Here is a 16,227-nt window from a genome sequence, read left to right as displayed (position 1 = left end):
TTTTTAATAGGTGTGTAAGTGTGAAAGAAAAACTATTGCAACTCTGTGATAAGAAGTTTGTCTCCTCTTTTTCTGCCTTTGTTGTGTATTTTTATTTATTAATTTTTTTGCCATCCCAAAGAAAGAAGTATTTAGCACCCTGTGGTCGTTTAGGAAAGTGTTGGGCACAAGGCATCTGTTGAACTAAGCAAACAAAGGAGCTTACTTGATTGAGCAAGGAGTGAAAGAGTGACTTTCCGAGGCAGACGGAATAGCACTTAAAACTCATGGAGGCAAGAAAGGGCATATACATCTCATAAAATGAAGGAGTGGAAGTAATTGAGCTAGCCGGAAGCAAAGAAAGGGCGTGGACGAGTAGTGAATGAGATCAGACTATCAGAGTAGAATGGACCCAGGTAATGCAAGCTCTGATATATGCAGATACATTTGGGCTTAATCCTGTGGATCAGTGCTTGTCAATTCAGATTGATCACCAGAGTTAACTGGATCCCATTCTAGAGGGATTGTGCTAGCATTTCCTAGAATAGGGACTAGAACACTGTCCTTTAAATGTAGGATACTGTTCTTTAAAAGTGCCGCATCTGTTCTCTTACCTTATCCTAACAGCTGTCTGAAAGAGGAGATCTATGTAATGGAGATTTATAGTCCAAAGTAGGATTAGACACTTTGTCCTGCTAGTTTTTGACATACCTCTGCTTAAAACTCAGCACCTCCCCTATGAAGTGATACCTTCTGTTTCTGTGCCATTTGCCTGAGGAGAATGGAGAAGAGCTACACGAAAAATGTTGTCTTTCATTCTGGGACGACTGGTACTCTGGAGTATTATTCTCCTAGTTCTTCTAGGTTCTTAGGAGATGAAAGTCCCCATATAAAATTAGATTAAATTGAAAAACCAGATGCTCTGCACTCAGGACCTGTTCATCGTTGCTGACCACACTGCTTTTTACGGATTTTTGCCAGTGTGAACAGATAAGCGTTGCGTTTTGTATTGGGGGGAGTAGAGTGAGGGAGGAGATCGTAGGCAGGGAGCGTTAGCAACATACCAGCTAAGAAAGGATGTTAGTCCTCACTGAAGGTATGGCTATTGGAAGTGGTAGATTCAAGATAAAATTAGAAGACAGTAGGTGCTCAAAATGCTGGGTGAGGAGGTTTTTATTTTTAATGAGTTTGTGAGATTGGGCGAGGAAAGGAAGAAAGCCTAAGAAGTGGGGAGTAATAATGGGTTTTAGGTAATATATGCTTATTGAGTCATTATAGATGAAGACTTAATTTTAATTTTAGTATATTTCTAGTGTCAGTCACAGAAAATGTTGGTGATAACCTGGTTTTATTTTTCTTTAATTTTTAATAGTTTTCTCTCACTCAAAATTATTTTACGGGTCCTTCTGCAGGGTTACGGTTACATGCGTCTGAACCGTCTAACAGTTTCTGTTCCCAGAGAGCCAGAGGGCTTTGACGAGTGGTGGGAAGAGGGTTAGTGGAGAGTTCCGTCTCATGGTCCGTCATGGACCTTCTCGTGTAATGTAACTCACCAGATTGTTTTGGGGTTTAACTTTTTATTATCGAGTAAATAGCAGCTTTCCATTAGAAAATAGAAAGTCCTCTGAATGAAATACATTTTAGAATAAGGCCTGGTTCATAAGCATTTCCTAATAGAGATGAATTATAGGAGCCTTTTTTTCATACCCTCAGGGCAAAAGTTGGATTGTTAAAAGAAGTTACGAAGATTTCCGAGTACTTGACAAGCATCTTCATCTGTGTATCTATGACCGCCGGTTCTCCCAGCTCTCAGAACTCCCCCGTTCAGACGCCCTGAAGGACAGTCCAGAGGTAATTAACTGTATATGGAAATTAGCAGAAATTTTTGCCTGTATACTAAATAAAAGCTTACAGTATATTGAACACTCAGGATAATTCTTGGGATTATTTAATTATTTCGTGACTGAAAAATTAGAAATGCTATATAGAATGGTTAGTAAAGTACATTTAATGTGTAATTTTATAATGAAAAAATCTCATATTGTAATAATATATAAATGAGCAATCTTTATGAACAGACTTTCTCCAAAGAAAATATAAAATATGGACGCAAAAAATACGAAAGACCTTGACTTCAGTAATAATCAGGTACACGGATCTTGAACTGATGCTGTTTGCTTGTTAATTTATGATAGCACGCTATATCTGCACAGCCACCTCCATTCCTGCCAAATATTTCTAGTAAAAATACAAATGATTTAAAACTTTTTTAAAGGGATGAGATTTTTTTTATAGCATCAGAAAATGAAAAGAACCATCAGGGAATAAAAAATTATAAGGAATGTTTGAAAGTAGAGGAGGTAAGACTTACGAGGACAAGAAAACAGGGCATAAAATACGTGTGCAGGAAGACTGCATAAGACAGATACACTAGAGATCCGACAGGGAAAAACAGTGTGCAGTCACGTGCTGGTCAGTAACGGACTGCGTGTATGACAGAGGTCCTGTAAGATTATAATGGAGCCAAACATTTTCTATGTCCTAGTGAGGTGGTCGCTGTCATAACCTCGTAGTGCAGTGCATCACTCAGGCACTCAAGTGTTCATGGTGATAAGAGTGTCGACAAACCTACTGTGCCGCCAGTCACGTGAAAGTACAGCACGTGCAATTATGTGCAATACACAGTACTTGATGATACATGACTGCGTGACTGGGTTTACTATGGAACACTTTGACAGCACTGTTTCTGAGTGTACTTACTCTTTTTACTTACTGTGCCCTGGTATGCCGGCGGCAGCAGCCTCATTCATCTCGTATTTATTATGCCTCTTGGTTGCATCATTTTCGCTTGTGCATGATTTAATCTCGTGTTAGTTTGCACAGTAACATGCTGTACAGGTTTGTAAGAGCCATAGGCTATGCCGCATAGCCCAGGTGTGCAGTGGACTACACCGTCTGGGTTTGTGTATGTGCGCGCACTCCGTGATGTTCGCACACTGAGATCCCCTGAGGATGCATCTCTCAGAACGTAGCCCCATCAGTTGAGCGGCATGTGACTGTAAAAAAGTAACAGAAGGGCAAACGGAGGGCCTTGAGGAACATGATTAGTATACTCAGAGAGTAAAGCAGTCACATTCATAGAGTGAGAGCAGAATTTTGCAAAAGTAAAATATGATAGCAAACCTGAATTGCTGGACTACATAAAAAATTGACAAAGGCAAATAGAGAATCAGCTGAAAGGTCAGGGTTTATAAGAAATGCAGCCCCCAAAGGTATAAAAACTTGTGAGAGAGTAGTTAGGACACAAGGAGAATAGATTGAGGAGTCCCTACTTTCCTCTCATTGGAATTCACTTAAAATTAATATAGGAAAATTCCCTAAAGTTAAAAAGGGCATATTTCAAATTACATGGTTCCATTAAGTGCTAATGTAATGAGTGAAAAGACACACATCTAGAAACATGTAGTAAAAATTTCAACATGCCAGAGCAGAGAGAAACCCAGAAAGACTTCTAGAGAGCAAACAACAGATTTTCTCAACAGAACAAGAATTGTATTAGCTTAGACTCCTTGGCAGCTGCAGTGGATGCTCAAAAACTGCAGAGTGTCTTCCAAGTCCTGGTGGGGGCCCATTTCAATTCTGTAATTAATTCCAAGGCAGTTAAGTATGCAGGGCGAAGTAGCAACGCCATCGATCGTGTGAGGACTGACGCTACAGCAGAGTCTGGGGAACATCTTAAAACCACTGATATTTTGTATCATAGAGGACCTGTACGTCTCTCTCTCTCTCCATTTCCCATCTCTGTCTGTCTGTTGCATAATTTTCTCTCTCATACTGTCTCAGAACGTGGTCACTACCAGCAGGTGCTGGGTTTTTATCTGTTTTAAGACAGCAGCCAGACTGAGCTGAAATTCTGTGTCATATTCCTAATTCTCTCAGTATCCCGTGTTAGGCCACGTCAAGCTACGTCACATTCCTGGTCCACTGAGCCGACCCATGGGCTAGGATCACGTGTGACGCTGCTGTCCTGCTGCAGCGGGAGAAGTCCCGCAGGTCCCGGGGAAAGTGTTTCAGGGTCGCTGGGAGAAGCTGCGCAGGAAAGCCAAGTGTGTCCTTGCTATTAGTATCTTTTAGGCTTCCATACAAAAGTAGAAAGCAGCAGCAGTAAAATTAGAGGCTGTAAAATAGTCTGTCCCCTGATGATGACGGGTTAAATGTTGAAGTTCTGTGCAAGACAGGGCCTTGGTAGGGAAGTGCCCATGGTTTCAGTTCAAGGAACTGTTACGGCTCTGTGAAGGACCCTCTATGACTATTAAAATGCCGAAACATCTGCAGGTTTGCTTTTTCTGTAGAAACAACCGATTTAGAATAGCTCCTCTGTCGCCGTGTGGTGTCTCTACTGCGAGTCACCACTGACGCTTCTCTTTCTCTTCAGTCAGTGGCTCAGACGCTCGCCGCTTACCTGTCCCGCCTCTCGGCCATCGCTGGCAACAAGGTCAACTGCGGCCCTGCCCTGACGTGGATGGAGGTACTCTGTAGTTCGTGCTTGTTAAGGTTTATTTTTAAATTGGCTGCTTAGGAAATTTAATATTAGCTTAATTTTAAGAGCTATTGAGTTTCAGGAGTAACAAAATGCAGTTTCTTCTATACTCTGGAAGGATGTATGACACATTAAATATTTCCCATGTCAAAACTTTGATGGTCCAGGAAAACAGTTTTAATATGGTTATTTTGGTCTTTGATATGTTGTTAATGTATACGTTTAAAAAGGTAGGTATATTTTTTCAATTGCCAGTAATTGAAAATGTTTTTTCATTATTTACGAACAAGAGACAGCCTTTTAAAGGACCTGATTTAAGAATAAGTCTTGGGTGACTTTCGGTGAGGACGACAGAGTAGGTAAACTCTGTGCTCACCTGCTCCCATGACCACATCAGAGTTACAGCTGAACTACAGAACAGCCCTTATTGAGAACCATTTGAAGACTTGCTGGAAAGAAGTCCTGTCACTAAGGCTATGAGAAAGAATCCATGTTGAGATGGGTAAGAAGGACGATGTGGAACAGGCAGGTCCCAACCCATGGCGTGGCAACTGAGAATCGGGAGGGGTATCTCAGCTCTGCAGGTCCCCTCTTAGGAGCACGTGGTCCCAGCCACATACCAGCCTCCCTAGCCTAGGGTTTCAGTGCCGGGAAGAAAAGTCCCCACAACATTTTCCTGTGAAAACCAGTGGGGATTGCATCCGTGAAAGAAAAAAAGGTGTTAGAGACCCGGGTGTTCCTCTTAAAGGGCCCATGCATAGACTCATTCACTCACAGACTCACTGGCACTGAGCTTCAGCATAAGGGCAACAGCTGAAACATGCCAGGGGCATATGGGAAGGAAATACGTTTATGAACTACAGGGTAAGGGCTGTTTGGGCAGAGGTTGGGTAACTCTCTCCAGGGACAGAAGTGCTAGCAGGCCACGTTGTTACCTTGTTGAACTCTCCTTCCACCCAGCCAGCACAGGGCAGGAAAGCACCAAATCTGAGCTCTCTACTAATCTGGCGAACACTGTTCACCCCCTCTTAGTGAGTGCCTGAGACCCAACCCCCCCAGTTTGCCTGCCCACCTAATGTGGCTCCTTTACACACGTGGTCTGCCTCAGTTCATGCTATAGACTTTCCCAAAATATCTCAAACTTCTATAAACCCTAGACAAGCAGCTGCTGGCCTCAGCATGCGTGGTAGTTATTGCTAAGCGGCCCCAAGGCCAGCACAAGCAGCAACAGGTCTCAATTTGCATCATAACTCCCATCAGGTGGTTCCATGCTTGGCATAAGTGGCAGCCAGTTTTACACTGGAAACTAGCTTCAATTAAGCAGCCCAGTACAGTGGCAGCTGGTCTCAGCTCCCACTGTGGTGCCCACCAGAGGATCACAAGCTCCGCACAAGTGCCAGCCAACTTCATTACACAGTGTAGCCTTTCCCAAGTACCTTCAACCCCAACACAAGTGGCAACCTGCCACAGATCACTTTGCACCTTCTACCAAGAGGCTCCAAGCACAGTGCAAATGATGGCTGGCCTTGATCTGCACCAGGGTCCCTCCTAAGAAGTCCAGAAACAACACACCTGACGGACAGCTTCAGACCACACCAGAGCACCACCACCCATCTCCACAGATAACATACACGAAGGATGGACTCAGCGGGTACCCAAGCCCTGCAACAGTTGCTCCCTTTCTATGGGGTCAGCTTCTGCACAACAGCTCATTCACTGTCCTCACAGCCAGCCCTCAAAGGCAGCGATCCTGAGGGTCAGCCCTACCCACTGGCTTACGAACAGCAATCGAAGCTTAAATACTACAGGAGGGCACACACAGCCCACACAGGGGACATCCCTAGAGCACTTGACTTGTGTGACTAAGGAGGCTGCATCACTGGGAACTGCAGGACACCTTCTATGTAAAGCCACTGTTTAAGACTGGGAGACACAGCAGATCTACCTAATACTTTCAAACAAACACAGAAAGTCAGCCAAAATGAGGAGACCAGAAAAAAAGTTTCTCAAATAAAAGAACAGGACAAAACTTCAAAAAAGAACTAAATGAAATGAGACAAGCAATTTGCCAGATACAGAGTTCAGAACACTGGTTATAAGGATGCTCAGTGAAGGTAGGGGGAGAATAGATGGACTCAGTGAGGACTTCAACAAAGAGATTAAAAACACACAAAAATGATATAAAATGGTAAAAGAGAAGTAGTCAGAAATGAAAAATACAAGAACTGAAGTAAAGACTATATTAGAAGAAATCAAGAGCAGATTAGATGAAGCAGAGGATTGAATCAGTGATTTGAAAGACAAGGTAGCAGAAAACACCCAATTGTAACAGCAAGGAGAAAAATAATTTCAAAAAATGAAGATAGTTTAAAGGGCCTCTGATACAACATCAAGTGTACCAACATTTGTGTCATAGGACTACCAGAAGGTGAAGAGACTGAGCAAGGGATTAAAAACCTATTTGAAGAAATAATGACTGAAAACTTCTCCATCCTGGTAAGGGAAATAAACATACAAGTCCAGGAAGCACAAAGAAACCCAGACAAGATGAACCCAAAGAGGCCCACACTAAGACACATCATAAATAAAATGCCAAAGGTTAAAGACAAGGAGAGAATCTTAGAAATAGAAAGAGAAAAGCAGTTACCTACATGGGAGCTCCCATAAGACTGTCAGCTGATTTCTCAATAGAGACCTTGCGAGCCAGAGGGGATTGGCATGAAGTATTCAAAGTGATGAAAAGCAAAAACCTACAACCAAGATTGCTCTACCCAGCAAGACTATCATTTAGAATGGAGAAGGAGATAGAGTGTCCCAAAGAAGAAAAAACTAAAAATTCATTACCACTAAACCATTATTATAACAAATGTCAAAAGAGTCTTCTTTAAGTAGAAAAGATAAAAGAAGGAATATGAAAATATCAGAAAGAAAATCTTCTCACTGACAAAGGTAAACACAGTAGAAACAGTGGGTGAACCAACTGTAATAGTAGTACAAAGGTTAAAAGCAAAAGCAGGAAGATCATGTGTAATTGCGACAACAAATTAAGGGGTACACACAAACACACACACGAAGCAAGTAAAAAACAATGACAAAAGTGTAAATGTGGAAGGGACAAGCCTGAAAATTGCAGCGGTTGAAGAATGTGTTTGAACTTAAGCTACCATCAGTGTACTGACTGGTATGGCTCAGCTGGTTGGGCATTGTCTCTCATAGCGCAAGGTCACCAATTAGATTTCTGGTCAGGGCACATGCCCGGGTTGTGGGTTCAGTCCCCAGGTGGGGCGCGTATGAGAGGCAACCGATTGATGTTTTTCGTATCAATGTTTCTCTCCCTCTCTTTCTCCCTTCCCCTCTCTCTCAAAAAATAAATACGTACATAAACATTGAGAAAACAGACTTCTACAAGCGTAACTTGGTTTATGTGAAGCACATGGCAACCTCAAACCACAACCTATGAAAGATGGACAAGAATAAAAGAGATTGGAATCTAAACATAACACTATAGAATGTCGTCAACATAGAAGATAGCAGGAGAATAAAAAAGGAAAACTACAAAAGCAATCAGAAAACAGTTCATAAAAACAGCCAAACTAAATACCTATCAATAATTACTTTTAATGTAAATGAACTAAAAAGACATGGGGTGGCTGAATGCAGAACACACATGACCTGTGCCTGTGCTGCCTACAAGAGACCCACTTCAGATCATAAAACGCACACAGAAAGTATGGAAAATGGTGATGCATCAAGAATAAAAGAGAGAGGGCCCAGATTGTCATAAATGAAGAAAAAGTGACAGCTGAGACCACAGAAATACAAATAATTATAAGAAAATATTACAAGCAGTTATATGCCAACAGATGGGACAGCCTGAAAGTAATGGAAAAATTCCTAGAAACTTAGAGTAATCCAAGACCGAGTCAGGAAGAAACAGAAAGTCTGAACCAACTGATATCTACTAATGAAATTGAATCAATAATCAAAAAACTGCCAGCAAAGAAGTATCAGACCAGATGGCTTGACAGAAGAATTTTACCAAACATTCAAAGAAAAATTAACAGTTGGCCTCTCAAACTATTCCAAAATATTGAGTAGGAGGGAAGGACCCTGAACCAATTTTATGAGGCTAGCATTATCCTGTTATCAAAATCAGACAAAGACACTACAAAAAAAGAAAATTAGAGGCCAATATCCCTGATGAACGTATATGCAAGAATCCTCACCAAAATATTAGCAAACGGAATTCAGCAACACCTAAGACGTTCCTGCGCCGTGACCAAGTGGGATGTTTCCCTGGGATACAGGTTGGGTCAGTATCTGCAAAATAATTAACGTGATACACCACATAATCAAAATGAAGGCTAACACTCATGTGATCATATTAGTAGATACAAAGCATTTGACCAAATCCCACATCCATTTGTGTTAAAAACTTTCAGCAACGTGGAGATAGAGGGAACAAACACACCTCAACATAATAAAGGCCACATATGACAAACCTACAGCCAACATCATGCTCAGTAGTGAAAAGCTGGAAGCTTTTCTTTAAAATCAGGAACAAGACAAGGATGTCCACTTTCACCACTTGTATTCATCATAGTATTGGATATACTAGCCACAGTAATTAGATATAATAAAGAAATGAAAGACATTCCAAACTGTAAGGGAAGAAGTAAAACTGTCCTTATTGCATATGATATGATACCATATACATAGAACCCTAAAGATTCCACCAAGAAATTATTTAGAATAAGTGAATTCAGTAAAGCTGCAAGATGCAAAACGAATATTCAGAAATTGCATTTTAATACACTAATAATGGACTATCAGAAAGAGAAAGTAAGAAAGTAATTATATTTACAATAGCATCAAATAGAGTAAAATACCTATGAATAAATTTAACCAAGGAGGTAAAAAAAGACTTGTACTCTGAAAACTTTAAGACATTGTAGAAAGAAATTCAAGAAGATAGAAATAAATGGAAGCATATACCATGTTCATGGATAGGAGTAATTAACATTGTTAAACTGTCCACACTACCCAAAGCAACCTATAGATTCGGTGCAATCCCGATCAAAATACCAATGGCATTTTTCACAGAGTTAGAACAAATAAGCCTAAAATTTATATGGAACCAGTAAAAAAAGCAAAGTTGGAGGTATTACACTTCCTGACATCAAACAATACTATAAGGCTATAGTAATCAAAACGGCATTTTTGCTGGTGTAAATACAGACACATAGATCAGTGGAATAAAATGGAGATCCTAGAAATAGACCCATGTCTATGTGGTCAACTAACCCATGACAAAGAAGAAAATACAATGGGGTAAAGACAGTCTCTTCAGTAAGTGGTACTGGGAGGACTCGATAGATAACATGCAAAAAAATGAAACTGGATAACTTCCTTACACCATATAGAATAAACTCAAAATCAATTAAAGACTTAAGTGTAAGACCTGAAACCATAACACTCATTGAAGGAAACTTAGGCAGGAAAAATTTTCCATTGCACTTAGTAATATTTTTGGAGGTATGTTTTCTTGGGAGAGGGGAACAATAGAAAAATAAGCAAATGGATCTACATCAAACTAAAACGTATTTGCGCAGCGAAGGAAGGCGTCAACAAAGTGAAAAGACAGCTTTATGAATGGGAAACCATATTTGCCAACCATACAACATATTATATCCCAAATATATCAGGAATTATACAAGTTAACACCAAAAAATGTGCTCCAATTAAAAAATAGGCAGAAGACTGGAACAGACATTTCTCTAAAGATACACAGATGGCCAGTAGACATATGAAAAGATACTCAACATTCTTACTCATCAGGAAAATGCAAATTAAAACCGTAATGAGATATCACCTTGCACCTGTGCAAATGGCTGTCATCAATAAATCAAGAAACAAATATAGGCAAGGATGTTGAGAAAAGGGAACCCCTTGTGCGCTGTTGGTGGGATTTTAAACCAGAACAGCCACTATGGAAAACAGTATGGCGGTTCCTTGGAAAATTAAGAATAGAATTTCTATATGACCCAGCAATTCTATTTCTGGGTATTTATCTGAAGAACCTGAAAGCACTAATTAGAGAAGTTGTATGCACCCTAATTGAGATACTGAGAGAATTAGAAATCGTTGCAGCATTATTTATAATAGCCAATATATGGAAGCCACCTAATTATCCATCACTAGTCAAATGGATGAAGAAGAAATGGTACATATATACAGTGGAGTATTACTGAGCCATAAAAGAGAACAAAATCTGACCATTTGTGACAACATGGGTGAACATAGAAAGTATTATGACATGTGCAATAAGCGAGGCAGAGAAATACAAATATTATGTGAATTCACTTGTGTGTGTCTAAAAAACAGAATAAACAAAATAGGAAAAAAGAATAAGTCTTAGATGATACTATATCCAGTAAATACGTTAGGTGTTTTTCTGTCATTTGTGTGTGCAGAGTTATATTATTCTCTTCTCTTTGGAAGGATGGGAAGTGGGAAGATTGTAGAGCTGATCCAAGCCACTTGCATTGAGATCTTCGCTCTTTTATTATTGTCTCTGTGAAAATTATTTAATGTGTTGGAAATGACATAACCTCTTTTTAGCTTTAGCATCTTCATTTTCAAATAATGATAATGATGATTAGCATCTTCTACAGTTATGGGGATTAAATTAAATCATATGTTATATGCAGAGAATAATAACTGGCATACATTAAGTATTCAATCGATGATAATATAGTTTTAAAAAATTCTTTTGTTATAGTTGCCTTAAATCAAATCGATGTCAAAGAAACTTTTGCAAGTTTCGTCTCTCACCACCTCATACTACATTTTTTTGTTATAGATTGATAATAAGGGGAATCACCTTCTAGTACATGAGGAATCATCCATTAACACTCCCGCCGTTGGCGCCGCCCATGTCATCAAGAGGTACACAGCTCGGGCCCCTGACGAGCTGACCTTGGAGGTAAATGCCTGAAGTTGCTGCTCTGTGTTAGCTCAGTTCTTGCTGCTTTTCTAGCCTCACCCTCAATGTTTTCATCATTTTTTAATTAAAAGCACAGGGTTTTTTCACACCCCATTATCTTTTAGCTTGGCATGCCATCTATTTTTACTTAAATGACTGGACTCATCTTTGAAAATTTCAACCTCAGTGTCTCCCATTTCATCTAGGAAGTAATATTGATCTCCTTTCCCTACTCCATGCAAATACAACCCCTGGCCAAAAAAAAAAAAAGTCTGGATGGAATGTCATTCGGAGCCATTCCTGGCTTATCACTGACAAATCACCTCAGTACATTCACTCATCATTTTTCTCCTGTTTGTCTCTGTCAGCTTCTGGAAAGCCAGGTGTCAGCCTTTTTTTCCCTCGTGTTTTTAGTACCTACAAGTGACACCCAGCAAAGATGGAGCTAATGCAGAAGTGAGCAGGGAAATCAGAATGGCTTGCTTTCCGATGCGGGAAGGAAGGGATTAAATCTCTTCCTTAAATATTTTGGCCAATGAGAGGTAAAAACGAAAATGCTGACAGTTACTCTGTTTAAGAACAAACAAGTTTTTACTGTGTAGAATTCGAACTGTTCTCAAACTCAGTTTTGGGGCTCTATGCCCAAAGGAATGTAGGTTTTGGAAGATGCCAAGTCTGTCAGCAAGCGTGGCTTTGTTGAAGACGACTCTTCCCTGACCTGACACGTGAGTCGTGAATGTGGAAGAAAAACCCTTAAAGCCACCCTGTACGTCAGAGTGACATTGCTCTGAAGTGCTTCGTTCTGTCACAGAGACCATCCCTTACTTTGGTCAAAGAATATAACTTCCATTCAGTGTTACCAAGAACTATTACTGCAATTTGTACTTACGATTTTGTAAAAATCTATATAAACCATTAGGTTTTTTTTTTAGAGTGAAGGAAGTAAGCTGTTGTACCATTTCTTGAAAGAAGTGTAGTGGTCATCAAATTTTATGCTTCCTAAGGGTAACCCGGTAACTGTAGACATATTAGGCCTTCCTTAGAGGATTAAATCAGATCATGTGAAGCGCTCAGCACGGTGCCCCGCACACGGTCGGTGCTCACTAACTGTGGCAGCAATAGAAGCTGCTGTTGCTGTAAGTATGAGTATTTATATCTGTCTGTAGAAGTGAATCTGGTCGCTTTAGTAACAGCAGTGACAGAATTTTAACGGAAGTGTTGATGATGGATGGTGCCAGCCTTCAGAACTGTAAGTCTGGCTTTCTGACGTTCCTGCTCGCGTTAGGCTGGAGCATGGCCTCTGTGCTGCTTCACTTTCTGTGGCCCTCTCCTTAACAAGCGGTTAAGGTTATTAAATTCTTTCCAGAAAGGAGTTTTGTGTTTTTCAGAAACAATTGCCCTGAGAGTAATTACCCTTTACCTTTTGGTTACAGTTCAGATTAAATTCTAGATAAAACGATTTAAAATTTGACTGGAAACATTTCACTTAAATTTTTTCTCCTAGGTGGGCGACATCGTTTCTGTGATTGACATGCCCCCCAAAGTGTTAAGCACATGGTGGAGAGGCAAGCACGGATTTCAGGTAGGCAGCGGAGAATCAGGAGTGGGAGTGTTCCAGGAACAGTGTTTCTGGATTCTTCCATCATACGGGGGTTTACAGCATGGACTGGCAATAGACTTTATCTTCAGAAGCTCCCTCTGCAGCGATAGAAACACGTAGCTGATGTTAGGGTTGCGTTCTCTTCTCCCGTTCCTATTGCGGTTATTTTTAACTCCTTTTCTAAATGCTGATACAGCCGAGGCGTGCGCAGAACGGCGGGCCTGACGATCACTGTCAGATTATCGGGCCCGTGACTCTGCATTGCTTCTGGTACTGGTTTTACATCATGGTTCACATGTATTTTCTCTCCAGATTTTGATCAGTTTTTTTCTTTAAAATTTATAATTGTCAATGTAAACTGTGTGTTTATTGCAGAACCTAAAGCATTCTCATTTCTTTTCCCATATGTGGCTAGATAATTTTAGGCATGATAATGATACCACTTAGGTTCACTAGCACTAATTTCCATAGTATAGATAGGTTTTCTTTAATCTTGTAAAACTGTCACTAAAAGAGTATCTAAAAATGCCTTAAGATTAAAGTTAAGAACAATCTAACAATAGCCAGAGGGGAGTGGGGAGGAGACAGTGGGGAGAGGGGTTTATAGGAACTACTATAAAGGACACATGGACAAAATCAAGGGGGAGGGTGGAGGCGGGGGAGGGAGGTGGGTTCGGCTAGGGTAGGGTGGAGGGATGGGGAGGAAATGCAGACAACTGTAATTGAATAACAAAAATTTTTTAAAATACAGAAACAAAAGAAAAAAAGAAAGATTGTATTCTTAGTATATAACCTGCGTTTTTTGTGGTCTATTTATAAAAATGTTCCTGAAGTCCTACATACATCAAATATGCTATGTAGTTGAAAATATTAACAACTATTATAAATATTGAGCTTTAACTACATAGGAAATAAAAACTAATTACTAGGTTTTTATAAAATGTATTAAGAAATAATCACATGGCGGAGAGGAACATGGGCTCTGGTGGCAGATTTCCTGGGTTTCAGTCCTGGGTTATCTTGGGCACGTTGTTTAACGTCTCTGTGCTCCGGTTTTTTATTGGTGAGGTGGGGATGGTAGGGCTTTTCTTTACCTTACGAGGTTAGTGGAAAGACCAAGACGGTAAGGACAAAACATGTAAGTACTTAGGTCAAGCTTGATGCATATTCTTCACTCAAAACAAATGTTGATTTTAACATTTAAATAATTTTGTTTTTTTATTTTACAAATTTAACTTTATGTCTCTTTATCTATTATAAAATATTGATAGCAATTCAATGTAATGATTAAGACCAGCGAAACTATATCCATATTACTCCACAGATTATTTATTTGTACAGTTGGGGTTCTCCTTTATCTGTGCTCTGACTTCTTAGCTGCTGTGAATAATTGGTACCTTTGATTAAATACAAGAGTAAAGAGAAGACTGGGGATATCTTTCTTTCTGTTAAGGGGTCAATTCTCCATGTTCATGGAAATGAGATATGAACATTAGGGTCTCAAAGATGATCAAAAATATATTTGGCTTTAAAATGACAGTTATATTTGGGTCTAGATATTGTTACCTTTGTTATAATATGAGACAAGTCTCTTTCTTTGGCCTTTAGTTTGTTCTTAATTAGAGAGTTCCACTTACAATCCCTCCAGTTCTCAATATTTCAGTTCTGCGATTATAAAGGTACTGGCAGATTTTCCCTTCCTTCATGTAACACACGGGTATTAAATGTTGAGTCTGTGCTGGGTATAGATTTATCCTTCCCTTTTATGTAGAGTCACACAAATTAGTTTATTGCCTGAACGAACTATTTTTTTAAAAATTAGAATAAGATAACTAGTTAAATTTATTTATTGCCAAACACATTATTTAAAATAAAAAAAGGATTTTTAAACTTCAAGAATTGACTTGTAATTGCCGATGAAAGGTTTTCCACATATAAATGCTCTTTTCACGCTGACGGGTCCTGGAGGGACTTCTGCATCTGTTCAGGCCGTGCTGGAGGATGCCCGTGATGTGTGTTGGCGGGCACCTTAAAGCCAGGAGCCAGTCTTAGATGCCACTGTCAAACTTCATTTAAAAACGAAATCTAGTACTTGAAGGAGAGAACCCGCACCATTCACTCCTCCTTGCTGTTCCTAAGCCACATCCGTTTGGAAGTGCACCTTGCTATGGTTTAGTGCAGGGAGGTGTGAATGGGAGGGCATGTATTGAAGCATCTGTTATGTGCAAAGTCTTGCGAAGCCCTTTGTACACGTTTTCTTTAATCTTCGCCAAACTTCGTGGTAGTTATGGTGCTCCATTTTATGGAGAGGGTTCCTTGAGAAGGTTGATAAAAAAGCCAGGATGCCAAGTCAGTAAGTGATGGAGTGAGGACTCAAATCGGGGCTGCTCAGTCGTTCACCTGAAGAGCATTCAGCATGATTTCCACATTTACTCTCGTATTATTGATGCTCCCCACCTCGGTGTTCTGCCCCACGGCAAGGAATGTCTTTTCTTTGCAGCCAACGAGGAATGCTATAAAGACTAAGCAGCTGTGGACTGCAAAGCATTCGGGTGTCCTGGTGGGAACGTTACTGTTCCCAGGTGTTACATTTTTATGTGATGATTAATACGTGGTATCTGGGGAAAAACTCCTCTTCAGGCTATTTGTGACAGTCTTTACCCTTTTTTGGATATTTTTAAATTGTGAGCATACGCCTGTCTCTCCTCAAATATTCTGTTGAGAGAGGGAGATAATGGTAATTTACTCCGTGTACAGTAAGCCCTCCCTCTCCTCATATGGTCAAGAGGTTCTGCAACTGTAACAGAAACAATGTAAAACAAAACTAAGTTTACCATAGGCTGATTGATGTAGACAGAGTTCCGTTCCTGTGGCGTTTCATCCCCTTTACAACAAAATGAAGTGCCGTTGAACGAAATGATGCTATTCCAGGACCTGCTATATATGATAATTGCAGATCAGATCCCTGTAAAATCCTAATGTTTAAGTTTGAAATAACTGGAATAATGGCTTAGTCCATTAGTTGTCATAATGAAAACAAAGCCTAGTGGAAGTTTTACTTAGACAGAACTTAGATCTAACCTCAGTGGGAGAGAATGTACCAGTGGGGCTGCCTGGGTAGTT

The 16,227-nt window shown here is 40.1% G+C and overlaps 1 protein-coding gene across 5 annotated transcripts in view; it reads left to right on the top strand.

Moving 5' to 3' along the window:
• ARHGAP32 (Rho GTPase activating protein 32) overlaps positions 1 to 16,227 on the top strand; it is a 260,668-nt gene that overhangs the window by 156,777 nt on the left and 87,664 nt on the right. For all 5 annotated transcript variants that reach the window (XM_053927526.2, XM_053927524.2, XM_053927525.2 and 2 more), the window contains 4 exons: positions 1,693 to 1,830; positions 4,415 to 4,507; positions 11,382 to 11,504; positions 13,009 to 13,086. In XM_053927526.2, the coding sequence (XP_053783501.1) occupies positions 1,693 to 1,830; positions 4,415 to 4,507; positions 11,382 to 11,504; positions 13,009 to 13,086 (432 nt within the window). The remainder of the gene's footprint in view (positions 1 to 1,692; positions 1,831 to 4,414; positions 4,508 to 11,381; positions 11,505 to 13,008; positions 13,087 to 16,227) is intronic.

Source organism: Desmodus rotundus, chromosome 7, assembly GCF_022682495.2.
Source record: "Desmodus rotundus isolate HL8 chromosome 7, HLdesRot8A.1, whole genome shotgun sequence".
NCBI lineage: Eukaryota > Metazoa > Chordata > Mammalia > Chiroptera > Phyllostomidae > Desmodus > Desmodus rotundus.
This window is presented reverse-complemented; position numbering and strand designations above follow the sequence as displayed.